The 19,955-nt window shown below is 34.3% G+C and overlaps 2 protein-coding genes across 2 annotated transcripts; one reads left to right on the forward strand and one right to left on the reverse strand.

Annotated features, from left to right (window-relative positions):
• Positions 1–5,585: 5,585 nt before the first annotated feature.
• Positions 5,586–11,897, reverse strand: LOC110726682 (15-cis-phytoene desaturase, chloroplastic/chromoplastic-like). The gene is made up of 14 exons (XM_021906153.1): positions 11,471–11,897; positions 11,230–11,362; positions 9,924–10,012; positions 9,607–9,664; positions 9,247–9,402; positions 8,628–8,776; positions 8,375–8,494; positions 7,735–7,948; positions 7,465–7,567; positions 7,340–7,387; positions 6,843–6,888; positions 6,318–6,505; positions 6,077–6,239; positions 5,586–5,958 (listed from the first exon to the last, which is right to left on the reverse strand). The coding sequence occupies exons 1-14, from the start codon at positions 11,651–11,653 to the stop codon at positions 5,899–5,901; spliced, it is 1,710 nt and encodes a 569-aa protein (XP_021761845.1). The 5' UTR covers positions 11,654–11,897; the 3' UTR covers positions 5,586–5,898.
• Positions 11,898–16,467: 4,570 nt separating this feature from the next.
• Positions 16,468–19,928, forward strand: LOC110726684. The gene is made up of 4 exons (XM_021906155.1): positions 16,468–16,646; positions 17,420–17,602; positions 19,354–19,480; positions 19,572–19,928. The coding sequence occupies exons 2-4, from the start codon at positions 17,439–17,441 to the stop codon at positions 19,650–19,652; spliced, it is 372 nt and encodes a 123-aa protein (XP_021761847.1). The 5' UTR covers positions 16,468–16,646; positions 17,420–17,438; the 3' UTR covers positions 19,653–19,928.
• Positions 19,929–19,955: the final 27 nt, after the last annotated feature.

The following is a 19,955-nucleotide window of genomic DNA, read 5'->3' on the forward strand; positions in this document are numbered from 1 at the left end:
TTGATCTTTAGGACAATTTTTGAATTGATTCTGCAAAGAAAATATACATTGTTTTTGGTCAATGGAGATGTATTTGAGTTCAAAATTTGGCTAAAATTGCAGTTTGTCTGAACAAAAACCTGTCTTAATTTGGGCACCATTACTGATCAATACTTCAAGCTAATCGCCGTAACAATAATGCTCAATTCTAATTCGAATGAGACTACGAAAATATGGATGTAGCTAACCTAGCTATGCAAATAATAGCACAACTAATTAGGATATAGCCTTGAACCTGTCTGTATCGCCTAGTAGCAACAGGCGACAAGCACCATTACGGACAAGAATCAAATGGTGCACTCCGGTACATGAAATTATTTGCGATTGGTGTGTGCCTAGTTGCCTACTCTTCATTGTCATTTGTAGTCTTATTATATGCAATGTGCTTGTATCTGCTCTCACCTTATTGAACAAATTAAGGTTTTAGCTTTAATTACCAACATTGGTTATTTTATGCAATTGTATCGTGTCATTGTGTGTGTATTAGGAAAACCTGTAACATTCTATCCAGAAATTAACGTAAGAGCAACAAACAATATTGTTAAAGAACAGATATTCTTGACATGAAATATAACTTTATTATAAGTTTTATTATTATTTGTGATGGAATGTTGAAGTACTACAAGTACATACAACATTCTTGATTATTTTCATTACTTCGTATATCATAACTTCATAAGGTATCAGAAACATAGAACCAAACTTTGATCAAAATACATAATATATTTATAATTAGTCCCCTGGATAAAACTCTTTCAAGTTACATCCAACATAAGTGTGAGTATAGGTATCCCCTTTTCAGCTACCTCAAATCCGATTCTCCGAGCAATGCCGAGGTTATGTTTGGAAGCCTCATCAGCATTCTGTATGCTGGTTCGCCAAAAAAAGCAGTAGTGCACCCATAAATTCTCTGAAACAACAACATCCAAAACAAAAAAGTAAAAACCCAACAATATATTTGCCAATTGGGTCAAAAATTTTGGATGTCATAAGAGATGGTGATAAAAAAGAAGCTGCACTACTGCTTGACCAATCAAGCTCGACCCGCCAGGAGAAAATCGGAGGAGATTGCCAAAAAAAGGGAGAGTAAAGGAACCACTAGCCACTTAGCCAGCCATATCCTAGAAAAAGGTGTAGTTATGTATTCGTATATATTAGCTAGTACTGATATGCACTGGATCACATCAGAACAGAGAACCTCGGATGAAGGATCTCTATTCATCACCTTGAATATACCAGCATAGAAGCATTGTAGCACATCTTCTTAGGATATAGATTCGAGCACGCTGTTCTTTAACCAAAGAAGCACACTTCCTTGATATTCCACTTCCCTTTCTCTTTGAAGAAACATATGAAACACTCTTGTATCGTTGGATTTCAGCCATGACTTAATGAGATTTTTTTTTTAAAAAAAAAATTTGTTTTTTTTTTTTTTTTTTCTCAAGTGATTAGGAAAAGAATGTGAAGAAAGAAAATGAAAAAGAAGAAACTTAACTATGTGATGAGGAGGAAGAATACTTCTTCACTGACTATGAAAGAATGATACACAATGTGGTGTATGTATATCACATGCCAACGAGTTGACAATAAATATATTAAGGGATAATTTAAGAGGAGGTGAACATGACTAGTATCGAAAAAAGTAGGGTATGTGTTAAAAAAAATAAAACGACGTAGTTTTAAAGATGGGGAGGTGAACGTGGACATAAACTTAAAATATAATTTACTACTATGAAATTTGTGAGTAGTTTTCGAGAAGAGGTTAATATTTATAATTTTAAAGAGAAAATTTTAATAGAAAGATTAGAAAGTTGGCAAAGGAGGCATTAGAAAAATGAAGGATGTTTATACAAAACAAAGCAAAGGTAGAGTTGTAAGGGAACAATTACCCGGCAATGAGATGATAATTCATAATTTAGAGGGCTTAAGGGCTTGTTTGGTTGGATTTGCACAAAATTTTATAAGGTCCCACCTCCCAACACACGTCATAGACACCATGGTTATAGCTAAATTATACAAAAATAATTGAATTACACGCCCAAACAAACAATGGGCTGTGTTAATTTTTTATGGTTTAGACATTAATTAGATGGAAGATAGGCAATTAGGGGTATATTATATGTTAAGCTACTTTTAGTTGATAGGATTTGAGGAATCATATCCGGTTTATATGGAACCTACCTCATCTCGTTATGGAATCAATTCAAGTTTTATGTTTTATTGAGTGTGTCTTAGAGCGTATTAGACTCTTATTTTTACGGTGAAGTTTAAATTGGTTAAGTCATCAATTGATCTTGTTTAGGAAGGATGACGACAAATAAGAATAAGACAATAGTATCATATACAAAACCTAACATCTTAAATCAGTCTTTTTGCCAATTCAAGTAAAAATCATCTTCTTCTTTTTTTCCATCTAATTAGTCTATTTTGATAGAGTCACACGTTAGTTACCAAGATAATTATCCTATGCTTAGCAAGATAGTTATCTTATCACTTATTTATAGGATTGTATTATTATCTTCTTTGTAGCTTTATGTTTATCTTCTTGTAGCTGTACGTAGAGCTTCTTGTATATAATATAGGCTGTATACTCATCTTTGTAAATTAATCAAGAATATACATAAATTAATCAAGAATATACAATTCCTTCATATTTTATGTGTTTGATATTATTGGTTCCGTGCGACAAGAGTGACAAAGACTAGTCTAAAAATTTTGTGACAAGAGTTTATGATGCATATAAATGGATATGCATGGAATTAAATAGATGCTTCGATTAGGATGAACAATCATGGAATTAGAAAGGTACTAAACTCAAATGAAGCTTCACAATTAGATGGAGCCTACATGTTTTCTGTTTTTCAATTAATAACCAAATTAAGCTTTTATTTGATGTGGAACTCATAGAGGTGTGATGGAAGTCTTGCCACATTGCATGTTAACAAATAAAGCATCTAGGAGAGGCTATAATTTTTCCAAATTATAGTGGAACTTGTTTCATCAAGGGAGATTTTTCTTTTTTTACAATCACCAAGCCACCAAATTAAATGAAAAATATCATTATTATAATGATATTTTATAATATACATTTCACACATTCAAATTTGAAGTGACGAGTGAGAGAGTTTGTTGTATTTGCAGTTTTGTAGACAACATTTTGATCAACGAAAAATATTATAACCTATTAAATAGTTGACATCCATTCTTAACAACTTTCATACTTCTTGATAAATTATGCTTGATCTCTTCCCTAATCCGAAACCAAAGCAACTAAAGCTAGAGTTATTATATTTATGCAATCAAAATTAGATTGAATTTGGATTCCAATTCAATCTCTTCTTACAAGTATAATAATTAATTCTTATATCTATTGATTTTAATATGTAAGATGTAAATACTTAATTAATACACCCTTATGCTAAAAACAAACAAGATTTGTAGCATATCTCACATACCACCAAATCCTTGTATGTTCAAAACGATGAATTAATTAATTTAGTCCCCTCAAAAAAAAAAGTTTCAAATATGTGGTTGGAAAATGGCCTACCTAAACTATTGATCATTAATAGTTTAGCTTGAGTAAGCAGCACATGATTAAAAATCAACTAAAAACAAAAATAAAATCACAATTATTGCAATAGATTTTGGAGATAACTAACTAATAATTGTTAATGCTAAATTTAAAAACTGTTTATCACATTATTGTTGATACTTGCCATTATCTGGTTCAAAGATTTGGTGTACAAGTATTCCTAATCACTTGCAAATTGCAATTTTAGGATTTTCCACATGATATGTTGTTGGTTGGTCTCAAATTGGAACAACCTAAAGTCTTCTTAGGTTTGTTGCTCGATTTACTAATTATAAGACAACATTGTTTTATATTTTCATGATATTCTTTTGTATTGAATTGGTTGGTAATTAATGTTGGCATCAAAATAAGTAATTAATTTCTCAAATAATATTTTAATTCAAGTTGAACCACAACTAACAAAAGTTGTTCATGTCTAATAAAATAAATAAATTACTAGTCCATTTGACTGATTTACTGTCCCAAATCAAAGATGCAATCTAATTTGGTTGCTAATGCTAAAGTTAATATCAGTTACTGATTCGTTAATGATTTTATCACGTTACTGCCTTTAAATCGGTTAACAAAGTTTAATGAACTATGCAAAGTTGTTTATTTATACTATATATATTATATAACATGAACAAATTTATATTTTGTTTGTTGGTATGTGAATGTGCTTTTCCAATGAAGATAGTATGCTTCATAATTTCTGGTAATTGTCTAGTGGTGTGGTTGCACACTGATCTTGTAACGATCTCGTTTGGCATCCACCCTTATCGTGATTCATGAATGATTTTATTTACGAATTAGGTAATGCTCGAGTCATGCCCAGTTATGTTAGTTAAAATATATATGAAAGAATTTAAAGCAAAGTTTGGATGTTTGTTAGTTAAAGTATAAAGCTTTATTTTCAATGGTTCATTGAAAAAAAGTTAATGAATGAAACCCACTTTACCAAAAATCCAATACAATTTTCGTCTATAAGGAAATTTGATTTTGGTAAGCTATTTACGAAGTAATAAACATTACATACAAATGTTAGGTTGTCCATTACACACCCGGGTATACCATGCACATGATTCCGTATACTGATGTTCTAATTTATGATATAGCTAGCGCTCATGCATGGCTTTAGCATTAAGGAAAAACACAATCTTCTTCGTTTTATGCTCTTGGTACCAAAATCCCAAGATTCAATGAATTGTACATGTTTGAGATTGAGAATGATACAATGCTATTGCATAAGGGAGATGTTTTGCCTCAACAATGGCGCTACGTTGAGATTGCTAACATATTGGAGATAAGTCTACCCTTTTCCTTTTCATAAAAGTAACATCGTTTTCCAAGTTACAACACCAAGAAATGCCAATCTCATGAAATTTTAAAACCATAATTTAGCTAAAATTCATAGATTTTGTTGAGATTGCAAGCTTGGGACCAAAAATATCTAGATCAACATTCTTTATAATTGTGAAATGAGTTAAGTTTCCAACTTTCTTGGATTTTGTGATTGGTCTTTATGCAATGTATGTCAGTGTTTTGTTGTACGATTAAAGAGTCAAATTAAAGTAAACAGCTAGTTATTGTTAGTAAATTATCAAAACGTTGAAGATGTATGCGGTATACTGGTATTTGTTGGGCAAGGATGCAAAAATGTGACTTGGGTCATGTTCGAGTTGCGTTCAGTTCATATTCGAGTGATAAGTCATGTTTTTCTTTTTCTAACTCCAGATAACTATGTTTTTTCATAGTTATATAAATATAATACCCAAAGTCAAAACACGTCAAATCATTTGAAAGAACTTATGTGAATAGTACCCAAAGTAAAAGAAAATGTCAATTAATACAAAACTATTTAAACCAAGTATGGTGTATATAATTTAGGTTTTTCTTTAGTATGATGGAGCACAATCTATGTTCCAACACGTGTAGGGGTAAAGTGGGCATATTGCTAATCAAATAACAAACATCAGGAAAGTGACATTTTTCAGAATTTCTTCCCATTCCACAAAAAAATTTCCATATTGATGTTGAGTTGCTACTTACAATTTATCAAGTCACATTTGGAGCATGTACATGTTTTCTCTAGACTTGAGCTATACAATTATCTAGCAGAATAATCAAGAACCTTTTCTTTCAAGGGAAAGTTCAAACAAGAACTAAAGTGGCACCAACACAAACTGTAGAAGTTTGCTTGAGTTGTTGAATATCGATATGAATAATCAGATCACCAATCCAAATCTTCAATGATGCTATAAATGGCAAATGTCAAAAGTATTTCAGTATTATACATTGCCCGCCCCTGCCAATTCTCTTTGTGCACGAGCAACAATCAATTCATAATCCTGCATACGACAACAGAATAAGGAATAATTATCACCAAATTGACAAAATATGCAATTCTGAAAAATAAGACCGAGTACATGATCATTGTGATTAAGGTGTCCTAGGAAAGCCTTTTACCTGCACAATAGCCTGTGCACAAAACTTCCCAGATAAAACAGCTCCTTCCATTGAAGCCAAATACTTTTGTTTCGTAAAATCACCAGATAAGTAGAAACCCTCAATAGGTGATCTTTGCAGTGGCCGACAAGGTTCACAATTTGGAACTGTCTTATAAACAGACCTATAAAAATGATAGCGTTATGATAATCCAGTCAGGATTAAGGAACATTTATCAATCTTAAATTTAGTAATCACTCACCTTGGAGTCTTGACGACATGATATTTGAGGATCTTAGCCTTGCTCCCATCAGCTGCAATTTCGTCAGGGAAAAGTTTGGCAAGTTCTTTCATTGTTGCCTCAATAATATCAGTGTCACTGCGAGAAATCCATTCCTCTGCTGGTGCAAATACCAATTCCAACATAGATTTATTCGGATCATAATATTCCTGTATACACCAGAAAGGTTAGATGGACATTGTGAGGGCAGGAAAAGAAAAGGACAGATAATAAAGATGAGGGATAACTTTTCAGCTCATACAATCAGAGGTCTTGAGAGAAGGTTATCGAGTATTTACCAGTGAAAACAGTTGTTCCATAATAACAGTGAAAACAATCTCAGGGTAAAATAAAAAAATAAAACGAACAAAAGGATATCCATACATAATGATCAAAGCATATTTGATGAAGAAATTACAATTCACGACTATAGAAGGCAAGAATATTTTTAAAAAAAAAAAGATGGAGACGAAACAGGAAAAGAACATAAGACACCGTAATGCTCACCTTGCATGTCAATGACATATCAGCATAGACACTCAAAATATTACTCCTGCAATGGCAAAGATCAAAAGTTAGGAGAAAACACTACACAAGAGTGCAGAACAAAAATCAAGTAAACAGTAAGGCTCTTTAACTATCCACACTTCCAGTAATAAGCTACTTCGTATATCTTATCCAACAATAAAGTTATTTAATCACAAAATTGCTAACAAAAGAAACTCCAGTCATCCACATCAAAAAAATAAAAAAGGTCTTTCCAAAAGCCTGAAATCAAATACACTGCATACAGCCATACAGGGATGGCCTTATTTCCAAACAACATAGAGAAAAATCAGTTCATAGATGGTTTAGTGACTCCTTTCCCCAATTTTCATGTTGGTGGATTAAAAAGTAATAAAAAGACTAGAAACAAGGCAAGCATTATAAGTGAAGGGGAAGGAATAAATGAATATTTTCATGCTCTAACAAGAATATGGTTTTGCCTGTGAATCAGGTACAACCTGCTAAATAGTAGATGGTCGTATGTATTCTTCAGTTTTCTATCAAACCTGCAAACAGCATTAAATTAATGTCAGTCTCCATAGTAGAAGAGATCATACTCTACAATATAGAAGTTTTAACTAACCATATGTGAACATTAATGACTGGAACTCCTACTAGTTTATCCAACTTTTTGAAGTATGAAATTTCTTTCCACTCATCAGGTAGAAGCAGCTTCAGGATGTCGACTGACAAAGAAATTAAAAAGGGCATATGAGAGATCTTTAAAATTGTGTGATATAGTTTCATAAGTAATTTGTCTCAGCAAAGTAATTTGCAATTCAGTTGCCCTGAAGCTTGCTCAGAACCTGATTAAAAAATTAATGCTAGTATTTGATGAAGATGAGAAATAAACCTGGGGCAGCAGATACATAAGCATCTCCTCTAACCTCTTTTCCATTAGTTAGCAAAAAACTATCTACAGTTCCATCCTGAGCTAACTTTATCTTCTGAAGACGAGAATTGAGTCGCACTTCACCACCAAGTGACTCTATATGCTCAACAATAGGCATGCACAGCCTTTCCGGAGGATTGCCATCCAGGAAAGCCATTTTGGAACCATGCTTTTCCTGTTGATGTCACATCATTTTCATATCAGTTTTTAGACTGCAGTAGGCAGTACAGGATTCTTTTATGTCACATAATTTCCTGCTAAAATTCCTCATAATTTGCATAAAGCAGTTTAATACGAAGTACTACCTCCGTTTTTTTTAGTTGACATATTTTGAATTTAGCGCTATTCACACACCATCCTTTGACTGTGTTTTGTGCTTTATACGTAATGAAAAATATAGTCATGTGGGATGTTAGATTCGTCACATTATGTACTTTCAAAATATCAACTTTTCATAATTTTTTATTATCGATAATTAAAGATATTAATGATTGAATAAGTGCATTGGCAAACGTGTCAACTAAAAAGAAACGGTGGAAATATGTCTTAATGCAAACAAAAAATCTGAAAATCTGAAGTGGACAATAAAATGTACTCATACCTGCAAAAATCGGTTCAGAGCAATCAAGATGCACTGCATCGAAAGTTCATCAGGATTTATGAAGTTCAATGCCTTTGACATGGCAATAAATACTTCATCAGTTACACGATCAGGTACACCCTACAAAATTTTCCAAAAGATTTTCAACATTTGCACCCCTCTGCAAATTCAAAATTAGAACTAGACATACAATAATCAACAGAACAAAAGGCAATTATCAAATAAGTCAGTTTAAATGATTAAATTTTCCTACTTGCTTCCTCATCCACTCTTGGACACTCAAACCATCTTGTGCCTCAACATACGATTGTCCACCAACCATTGCAGGCAAGAGACCAATAGCAAACTTGATTTTCTCTGGCCAGGTAAGCATTTCATTATTCCTTAAGATTGCCCATATGCCTGCCAAACACATTAGATAGTATCAAAACAAGTTAACCTCACTCATGAAGAGTGGTTCACTAAAAATGACTTAGATATTTGAAGAAATGACAACAGCAAACAAAGTTAATTGGTAGCAGACTAACAGGGGCTTTCATCCCTCTGAATATAGATGGTGTTGATAAGATGAAAATTTTCAAGTATCTTCTAGAATATACATGAATAATGGTTTTTTGATATAGTTACCCGTTTTATACGTGGAAGCATATGGGGTTTTTGTTTCACTGAAACAAATATTACTAGCCTTACAGTTACAGCACTAATACTATTAATTTTAAGGTTTGGTTGGTCTAGATGCTTTAGAGCCAGTTGAACACAAATCTAACCACAGGAAAGTTCTTGGTAGGAGCCCAGGGAAAGGCAATAGTTTTGTCTTAATTTGGGTAATGTAGATAGAGAGTCGGCTTGGAAATTATGATCAGCATACATACCATTTAATGGTGCAGGCAAGACTTCTTCAAAATCAAAGCGGCTAAATTCACCAGGCTTGCTAGGCATTGCAAAAATCATTGAGTGCTCCTTCCATTGTAATCGGTCATTAATACCGAGCTCTCCAAACAGATTCTGTACATTTGGATAAGCCCCAACTTCAAGAAAATATGAAGATTTTCAGCATATCAATTTGACAGTTTAACAATAGAAATTTGTGCCAATAAGACCAAAATAACATTCAATATGTTCCAAAGTTAGGACACACATCCGTGTTATCAGACAGAAAGAAACAAGTCATTAAATATTTTCCATTTCCGGGGGGGGGGGGTGTGGTTATAGTAAAAATAGAATACACTTACAGAATATATGTAGCCCTGTCTCATACCAGTCCCCATCCTTGTCTTTCCATGCTGCTATCTGTCAAGCAACATACAATTTATAAGCACCACAAGATTTACAACCAAAAATTGCACACTACAGTAGTTTCCTCAGCACATGTTCTCAAGTCCATCCTGATTTCTCAACATGTCAGATCAAAGCATGTCAGCTATATAAAACTATACAGCCAAATCGGAAAGGCTGTTCCATCAGCTTAACGGACATGAATCAGGAAAGAGGGGAAGCACTATTGATATATTATTGAAGCTGTAAAAGTACTAGCACAGATAGAACTCACCTTCCCACCCAAAACATCTCGTGCTTCCAGCAATATGGGTTTGTGACCTGCATCTGCTAAATACTTTGCTGTAGATAGACCAGCCAAACCTGAATCCAACGAAGTATGAGAACTCAATTGCACATCAATATCTCAATGGCAACAGATGATTAATTCTATAATCCATATATTTTTTTTTTACTTGGTCCCTTTCCTCTCTGCCAATCCTTCCCAAGCTGCTATTTCTCTCAATAAAAATAGAGTTCTTGAAACAAAGTGCCTCAAAACTCGGAAGAATAACGTACAGCAATCATCTTATAGTTTCCACCAATGATAAAAAATAAAAAAAATCCTCGTCCCACGTCTGAAGTATTTGTGTTATTCTATGAATAAAAGACGAATAAGTATCACCAAGACCCCCCCCCCTTCTCTCTTACATTAAGCAATGCAAGGAAGATTTCTCCAAGAAAAGTTTACAGCAACAAATATAAAAGATATGTTGCACGATTGAATCTCTTCGACAAGCTTGTGAACCAAACTACTCAGTTCATTCACCTCGTGGTAGAAATTGACAATGTAATTTCTCTTAAGAGATGTGTATGAAGCTTACTGCAAAATCTTAGGACTAAAATTTATGTATTTATATTTGGGTAGGATTATTAACTTCATTGTGTACACAGATAGTTAGATCAGTTCACGGGGATTAAACGTATAAAGGGAGCATCATTATATATGATTTATGATATGAAAAATAATCTCGTGACACTTGTGAGAGTTACGGTACATCGTTTCTGAGAAATTAGAAATACAGTACAAAGTTTTATTTTGAGAAGTACATCGTTTCTGAGAGTTACGGTATTTGCCAATTGGTTCTTGATCCCAGAAACTCGAATAATAATGAGAAAAGCTTGAACACTGACTCCAGTCTTTAAACACAAAAATGTTCAAGTAACCTTCTTGAAACCAAACCCTCATCCTATACATTTTGATCAAACTGATAATCCACGACGGGTTGACCATTCCTAATTAAGTAACTTAGCATATAGAATCTGGAAAGACCGGTATACAATTAAGCCCATCTCTTAAAATTCTACCCTCATTCAAACATAACCCAACTACTGCTCAAAATCAAAACTCTACCTCAAAACCATTATCTTTTACACTCAACATTTGATAAACAAGTTCCACAGTTCATTATATCTAAATAACCTAATGTCCTTCCAAGTTCCAACAAACAAATGAAAACAGTAACCAATTTGCAAAGCAACATGCAATTGTACAAGATTATTATAATGAACAAAACAAGTAGAGGGATCATTCAGCTCACCGGCACCAGCAATTACAACTTCTAATGGCTTCTTCGGACGGGGTGAATTCCGAAAAGTCGAAGACAAATAAGCAGCTTCCAAGAAATTGACTGTATTATCAATTTCTGGCCTTGGATAATCTACACAAACAACCTGCATCAACCAAAAATTACATCAATTACTCAAAAACTCAACTATTTTGTCAAATCCCACAAAAATCAACCTATAAACAATGAAAAACAAAGAAGAATGCATGTAAACCTTTAATGGGGAATACCCTATTCTTTGCTTTTTGCCAAATTCTTTGCTAAAACTGTAATTTCTTACAGAATTGCCCAGAAATTCACTACACCCAGATGAAACTGAAGTGGGGTTACTCAAATTTCCCAAAAGAACATATTTTGATGTGGATTGGGTAGCAAAACTATATCCAAGATGACTCATTTTCTACCACACTTTTTATCAATCAAATTTGTTTAATTTATGGATTTTGGTGTAAAGGGTATGTGAAAATTGAGAAGCAAAGGAAGGCAACCTAGAATTTGGAAGGTATAAGTGGGTTTAGTGGTTTATGATGGTGGCCATTGTTGTGGGTGTGAGCTGCGAGGTGCCAGCTGAGTTAGGAGAGAGAAAGTGGGAAAGGCCGAAATGGTGTTGATGTCCGTTTCTGTGTCCACACATTTTGCGGTTACTAGTTACGGAGTACTACGTAGTGCATTTGCGAAATTACGACAGGCCCCATAGTTCAATTAAAACCGTAAGCATGTAACATTTGCATAATAATACTACGGAGTAAAGCTGTCAATTCGGGTAAACGAGTCGGTTTTGGGTCGGGTAAGAGTGAGTCGGGTCAACTCGGGTCGAGTCAATTTGGATTAATTTCATAATATATGTGGGTCGGGTTTGGGTCGGGTCATGCTTGAGTCGGGTCATATTTCTTATCGGGTTTGGGTCGGGTTAATAACAGGTCGGGTTACATTCAAATCGGGTGAACAATAGGTCGGGTTTACTTCGGGTCAAGACGGGTTAGGGTAATTCTCGGGTTCAAGTCGGGTTCGGTTCAAGTCAATAATTTGCGGATTATAATCAGGTCGGGTCATTCTCGGGTTTGATTCGGGTTCGGTTCAAGTCAATAATTTGCAGATTATAATCAGGTCGAATCATTCTCGGTTTTAAGTCGGGTTCGGTTCAAGTCAATAATTTGTGGGTTATAATCAGGTTAGGTCATTTCCAAGTCGGGTCATTCTCGGATTCAAGTCGGGTTATGTTCAAGTCAATAATTTGCAGGTTACAATTAGGTCGGGTCATTTCCAAGTCAGATCATATTCAGGTTCAACTAACTATAAATAGATAATTATCATTTTTATCAAGTTAATTATTTCCTTTGACTATAATTGACAATAGTAATAGGGATCTATACTCAATAATTTAGGAAGATAATTATCTCCTTTGACCATACAACAAATATATACTATATTTAGCTCTTAAATTTGAGGATAATGCTCCTTTCTTTAGCTGGCCTGGACCGACTTGGTCTCCCTAGATAAAATGCTTTGATCAACAATAATAAGGTGGTCTCAATTGCATTTAAGGTTATTGAAATCGGGTCGGGAACAATTTGGGTTGAATTTAGGTCGGGTCAATAACAAGTCGTGTTAATTTCGAGTCGGATTAGTAATAGATTGGGTTAATTTTTGGGCCGGGTAAGTAATAGGTCTGGTAAATTCGGGTCGGGTCAATAACAAGTCAGGTTGAATTTGGGTCAAGTCAATAACAAGTCGGGCTGATTTGGAGTCGGGTTTGTAACAGATTGGAATAAATTCGGGTCGGGTTGAATTCAGGTTAGCTTAGTAACAAGTTAGGTTAAATTCGGGTTTTGACGGGTTAAAACGGGTTAGGGTCAATTTTCTTTCAAGTTAGGTTCGGTGCAAGTTAATTAAATTGGCCGTTGTAAACCAGTAATCGGTGCAAGTTGTAAACCGATAAATTGGTCGTTTAACATCAAATTGGATGGTTCCACACACCCAATTGGAATCTTGTAGGGTATTAAGGACCATGGTAAACATTTCGCCAATTTTTATTTGCGGGAAAAAAAAGTCAAAAAAATCCAAAATTAAAGACTAATATCCACGCTTTTTGAGAAGTTTTGAAGATTTCGGGGCCCGTTGTCGAAAAGTCTTGAAATTCTATGGGATACATCTCGGGGTCATATAATGTCGTTTGGAACCATATATGATCATTATTTGGTGTCATTAATGTTCGTGGTAGGCTTGAATTAATGAAATCGGTGCAAATTGTAAAACGGTAAATTGGTCGTTTAAAGACAAATTGGATGGTTCCACCCACCCAATTGGACTCCCGGAGGATATTAGGGACCACAGTAAATATTTCGGCAATTTTTATTTCTGGGCGAAAAAAAGTCAAAAAATTCCAAAATTGAAGGCTAATATCCACGTTTTTTGAAAATTTTTGGAGGTTTTGGGGCCCAATGTAGAAAAGTCTTGATATTTTAGGAGATACATCTCAAGGTCATATAATGACGTTTGGAAACATATATGATCATTATATGTTGTCATAAAGTATGCCTGAGTTAATGAAATCCGCGCGTGCAAGTGTAAACCAATAAATTGGTCGTTCAAAGGAAAATTGGATGGTTCCACCAACCCAATTGGACTCTCGGAGGGTATAAGGAAACATAGTAAACATTTCGGCAAATTTTTATTTTTAGACGAAATAAGTCAAAAAATTCCAAAATTGAAGACTTAATATCCACGCTTTTTGAGAAATTTAGGAGGTTTCGGAGCCCGGTGTCGAAAAGTCTTAAAACTATAGGGGATACATCTCGGGGTCATATAATACCGTTTGGAACCATATATGATCATTATTTGTTGTCATAAATGTTCGTGGTAGGTTTGAGTTGATGAAATCGGTGCAAGTTTTAAACCGGTAAATTAGTCGTTTAAAAACAAATTGGATCGTTCCACCCACCCAATTGGACTCCTGGACGGTATTAGGGATCATGGTAAACATTTCGGAAATTTTTTATTTTCGGGCGAACAAATGTCAAAATTTTCAAAATTGAAGGTTAATATCCACACTTTTTGAGAAATTTTGGAGGATTTGGGGCCCGGTGTCGAAAAGTCTTGAAATTCTTGGGGATATATCTCGGGGTTATATAATGTCGTTTGGAACCATTTATGATCATTATATGTTGTCATAAATGTTCGTAGTATGCTTGAGCTAATGAAATCCGTGCGTTTGTAAACCGGTAAATTGACCGTTTAAATGCAAATTGGATGGTTCCACCAACCCAATTGGACTCTCGGAGGTTATTAGGGACCATGGTAAACATTTCAGAAAATTTTATTTCCGGATGAAAAAAGTCAAAAAATTCCAAAATTGAAGACTAATATCTACGCTTTTTGAGAAATTTTGGAGGTTTCGGGGTCCGGTGTCGAAAAGTCTTATACTAGGGGATACATCTTAGGGTCATATAATGCCGTTTGGAACCATATATGATTATTATTTGTTGTCATAAATGTTCGTGGTAGGCTTGAGTTAATGAAATCGGTGCAAGTTGTAAACCATTAAATTGGTCGTTTAAATGCAAATTGGATTGTTCCACCCACCCAATGGGACTCTCGGACGGTAATAGGGATCATGGTAAACATTTCGGCCATTTTTATTTCCGGGCAAGAAAAGTCAAAAATTTCAAAATTGAAGGCTAATATCCACTATTTTTTAAAAAATTTGGAGGTTTCGGGGCCCGGTGTCGAAAAGTCTTGAAATTGGTATGTTGTCATAAATGTTCGTGGTAGGCTTGATTTAATGAAATCTGAACAAGTTGTAAACTGGTAAATTGGTCGTTTAAAGGCAAATTGGATAGTTGAACCCACCCAATTGGACTCCGGGAGAATATTAGGGACCATGGTAAACATTTCAACAATTTTTATATCCGGGTGAAAAAAAGTCAAAAAATTCTAAAATTGAAGACTAATATCCACGTTTTTTGAGAATTTTTGGAGTTTTCAGAGCCCGGTGTTGAAAAGTCTTGAAATTCTAGGGAATACATCTCGGGGTCATATAATGTTGTTTGGAACCATATATGATCATTATATGTTGTCATAAATGTTCGTGGTAGGCTTGAATTAATAAAATCGGTGCAAGTTGTAAACCTGTAAATTGGTCGTTTAAAGGCAAATTGGATGGTTCCACCCACCCAATTGGACTCGCGGAGGGTATTAGGGACCATGGTAAACATTTCGACAATTTTTATATCCGGGCGAAAAAAAAGTTCAAAAAATTCTAAAATTGAAGACTAATATCCACGCTTTTTGAGAAATTTCGAATGTTTCGGGGCCCGTTGTCGAAAAGCATTGAGATTTTAGGGGATATATCTCGGGGTCATATAATGCCGTTTGGAACCATATATGATCATTATATGTTGTCATAAATGTTCGTGGTGGCGTGAGTTAATGAAAGCAATGAAAGTTGTAAACCGGTAAATTAGTCGTTTAAAGGCAAATTGGATGGTTCCACCCAGTCAATTGGACTCCCGGAGAGTATTAGGGACCATGGTAAACATTTCGGAAATTTTTATTTTCGGGTGAAAAAAAGTAAAAAATTCCAAAATTGAAGGCTTATATCCACGCTTTTTAAGAAATTTTGGAGGTTTCGGAGTATGGAGTACTACCATTTGTGTAGTGAAATGGCGAAGGGTCAGCTTCAAATGCACATATCTCTCAATTCAAAACTAGTTTGGAGGTGATTTAAGTTAGATTTAATTGCTTGTTTTAAGAGCTTTTCAACAATACATCATATGTCAATTTCGATAGGATTCATAGGAACGAGAATGTTAGTTGTTACCGAAAAATTATCGAAGGTGAGAACTTTTTTAACGAGTGTTGTCGTGCTGACGTATTAATGAAAATATTTTCACATTACAAAGCAATTATTTTCATTTATCACAATATTTACATACTCCTAAAACAAATACTTGTATTATCAATAAACAAAGTGAAGAAGAGGGTGTAAAATTTTATGAACAATTATTTCAAGAATTTTACACTTATTTCAAATAATTACCTTATGTCACCTTTTGTGCAATTCAATTATAAACCATTTAATTCAATTCAGTTCCAAAAACTCAAAATTCAACTACAACTATGCAAACACTAATCGATCTTCCGGTTGAAAGCCTAAAAACCAAAAACGAGAATTGCATCAAGTCTTGCAACATTAAGGATGGTCCTATAATCTTAAATTCACAAAAACTGGCAAATAATACCATGTTGCCCCAAACAAGAAGGGTGACCCAAGTAAACCACTGAACTTGTCGCCTATTTAAAATTAGAAATCAATTTTTCAAAAAAAATTAGACATCAAAGTCACGACCCCTTCATCAATCATCTCATTCTTCCGGCGTTCTTCTATTAAGGTACTATCATATCTTTTCTTTGATTTCTTTCTCTTATCTTTGTTTAGTTTCCTATCTAATTCTAATTTGTTCTTCAATCATCCTGTTTTGTAAAAAAATTTGCACTTTCATCTTTAGTTTCCCCCAATTTCTAAATTTTGCTACATATGATTTCAATTGCATTCAACTTTATACATTATTTTGCCACATATTGTAAATTTGCTAAATTGCTGATTATGGTTGTGGAAGAATTTTTGTTCTTCAATTGATTCAATGGAGCCATATAGAGCTGTGGTTGCTAATTTATCTATTAATTTTTGATTGGGATCATGTATTTATATTGTGATTATGATGACTATTATTGATTAGGGCTTAATTTTATAAAGATTGATTCTTTATCTCTCTCAGTTTTAGTAAAGTTTATTCATTTGTTGGAATTCAAATTTGCAGTAGACTAGTAGGATTAATCATTTTTGATGCAATCTTGGAGTTCAAATTGGTATACAAAGAAAACACACAATATGTTTTCAACCGGGTGTAGCTTGTTTTGAAGTAGCTATAACAAAATGTTGAATTGAAGTAGCTTGTTTTCTTAGTATACCAATCAAATACACAATAGGTTGTCATTTTATCCGGTTGCATTTAGTTCTATTTACTGCCGGGTTTCTACCAAAACTTTTATTTGAACGGATATGTGTTTTCCATACGTTTTAGCAACAAATATGTGAGCTCTAGTTTCCTGGAGTTCATTTAGTGTTCAGGAATCAGGAAAATGAATTATTTCTGAATTTCAGATTCATTGAAGGGAGGAGTATGGCAGCAGTTGATTCATCGAAGAAAGGATCATCCTTTTCGAGTTTCCAGTACTCAGGATTGAAAAGATTGGGTAGGAGGAACCCGTTTTTAAGATACGGGCTTCCTCTCATTTCCCTCACAGTGTTCGGGACTGTGGGCCTTGGTCATATGTTGCAAGGGAGGTAAATTTTTTTACTGCTCTCCTTTTTAGGTTCTAAATGTGAATTCATTGATTAGATTTAAATTATTAGCTTAAATGTGAATTCCCTGCTACTCTAAGAGTTTGGTAAAAAGATAGATTGATTGTTCCATGTTGCTTTAGCTTGTCAACATGTAATTAGGAGATTGGACTTTTTTGTTTTAATGTCTAAAAGTATCCGACAAAATTGTCTGGTAAAACTATATTTATCTGGGATTTTTGTCTTTGGTGAAATATCATGTGTGGTTATATGGTGGTGGGTAATCAGGCCATCAAACATACTTTCTATGTGCCTTGGGGGTGGGGGTTTGGGTGTTACGTAGGTTAGTGACAAGGTAAAGAGGAGTGTAACCTCGGTTCTTGAGGGCTGGTTATGGCTAATTATTTGGTTTTTTTGTTTAGCGTATAGTGAGAAATTGGTACATCTTATGCCAGGGGAAGGTGGTGACTGGTGAGTGTTATGCTCTGTGGTACATCTCAATACATTCTTTCTCTGAACCTTTAAGGCCTTACCCACTTCAGAATTCTGTGTTTCTCTTGATCCTCAGACCTCAGTGTCTACATTTGAGTCATTTAGAAACTTTAACATCAATATTAGCTTTTTTTTCTCTATATAATTAACTTCAAATTTATTTGAAAACCATTTTTATTTCAAGAAATTATTTTACAACATACCCTAAATTGTGGATGTAACCTAGTATATGCTGGACCAAAATGGATTTATTAAAATGGATTTATTACAAATCTAGATTAATTTGTGGGATCTTCTCTTGGCTTTTAAGCCTTAAACTTCTTATTTTCCTTGGTAAATGGTAGAACTAGAGCTGAGCAGTTATTATTCATGTAAACAGGATTTAAAGCTAGAGTACAATAGCCCTCTCAACTTCTCTAGTGTGATACATCCAGAGTAATCTATTAGAGGTTTGACATCAATGGCTATGCAATTGCAGTTATTGCACTTTGTGGTGGTGTTTTATACAACTCTTTTGAAGTCAAGGACATTCATGCATCCATAATTGCTTGACTTAGAAATTTCAAAGAAGATTTATGAAGGGTAATAGTCCATTTAACATCATGCTAGATGGGTGTTAACCATTGTACTCCCGACTAGAGACAACTTAATGCACAGAATTAGAAGAGCTTCTTTGAAGCAGTTTGAGTCACTTTTAAATGTGTTGTATCTAGAGAGTTACAGTGCTTTTGATCTGATTTTAAAATAATTGTGCTCGAGGAATATACACACAATTCTTCCTCTCTCCTTCCGTCTCCCAACCCGCTTTCTTTGTTCCTTATTTATTAATTTGGTGGTGGTTTGTGGTGTTTCGAGTAGCTGCTTCCCAGTTACCAATCTATCCATTCTATTGGCACTTGACTAGTTGACCTTGAACTAAATAGGGCTTTTTCCTTGACTCTGCACTTAAAATTGATCAAACTCTAAAGGAGTTGAACTTGTGGGGATTGTGTTTATAAATTCTCCCTTGGTAGGATTATGGACTATAGAGTTAAACCTGTCTGCACAGTAGACCAGGAGTATGCTAAAGAAGTGACGAAGTATGCTTCACTTCCATATTTAATAACATTTCATTTATGAGTTTGTTGAAGCCTCCTGAAATCCAGTTTTATACTTCAATTTGCATTTGGGAATTATAATTTTTGAGAATTACAATTATCAATTTTTCGGTGGGAGGAGGAAAGTAATATGCAATAATGCTGTTGTTCATATATATTTTTCAGTAAGGATATTTCCAAAGTAAAAGATGATAAAGAATGGGAGATCATTGAGGAACGGAAAGCTCTTTCCAGAACTGGACCTGTTAATGCATACAATCCGAAAAAAATTTCATTGGAAGAGGAGCTAAAGGTATGAGTCTTATTATAAATATTTTGTGTCGAACAATGTACCCAGTGAAACTTAAGGTGACTTACAGTACTATTGGCTTTGGACTTGCCAGGCATTTCAGGAGAAAGTAGATATAAACAGCTACGAATACAAGAGAATCCCTCTGCCCAGTGAAGGCAAGTCGGCTAGATAAGGTTTTTGTATCCAGGTGTAGGCAGCAGCAGAAGCATGCTTTTCAAGTTTTCATGCCATTGCGTTTTTGTTCACTTTTTTGGCAAATCCCGTAGTTCTTGGGTCACTGACTCACTGTATACGTAGTGAAAATGTAATGCTTATTTCAGTTATTTGCTTTTTTTTTTTCTTTTTTTTGCAAATAAAAAGGATATCTGCACTTTGATACATGATAGAATCTGCAACTAACATGAATGGAAGAGAATGTGTGTATATTCACGGCTTTAAGTTGATTGAATCTCAAATTCTTAATGGATGATGGTTC

Source organism: Chenopodium quinoa, unplaced genomic scaffold (genome assembly GCF_001683475.1).
Source record: "Chenopodium quinoa cultivar QQ74 unplaced genomic scaffold, ASM168347v1, whole genome shotgun sequence".
NCBI lineage: Eukaryota > Viridiplantae > Streptophyta > Magnoliopsida > Caryophyllales > Amaranthaceae > Chenopodium > Chenopodium quinoa.

What these genes read in the sequence shown, in the direction of transcription:
- LOC110726682 (XM_021906153.1), bottom strand. Translation starts at nt 11,653, where the DNA reads ATGAGTCATCTTGGATATAGTTTTGCTACCCAATCCACATCAAAATAT. An exon ending in GAGATGTTTTGGGTGGGAAG is followed by an intron (nt 9,665 to 9,923) that starts GTGAGTTCTATC and finishes GTTGCTTGACAG; the next exon opens with ATAGCAGCATGGAAAGACAA. An exon ending in GACAGGGCTACATATATTCT is followed by an intron (nt 9,403 to 9,606) that starts GTAAGTGTATTC and finishes ATTTTCTTGAAG; the next exon opens with TTGGGGCTTATCCAAATGTA.
- LOC110726684 (XM_021906155.1), top strand. Translation starts at nt 17,439, where the DNA reads ATGGCAGCAGTTGATTCATCGAAGAAAGGATCATCCTTTTCGAGTTTC. An exon ending in GGTCATATGTTGCAAGGGAG is followed by an intron (nt 17,603 to 19,353) that starts GTAAATTTTTTT and finishes TATATTTTTCAG; the next exon opens with TAAGGATATTTCCAAAGTAA. An exon ending in CATTGGAAGAGGAGCTAAAG is followed by an intron (nt 19,481 to 19,571) that starts GTATGAGTCTTA and finishes TGGACTTGCCAG; the next exon opens with GCATTTCAGGAGAAAGTAGA.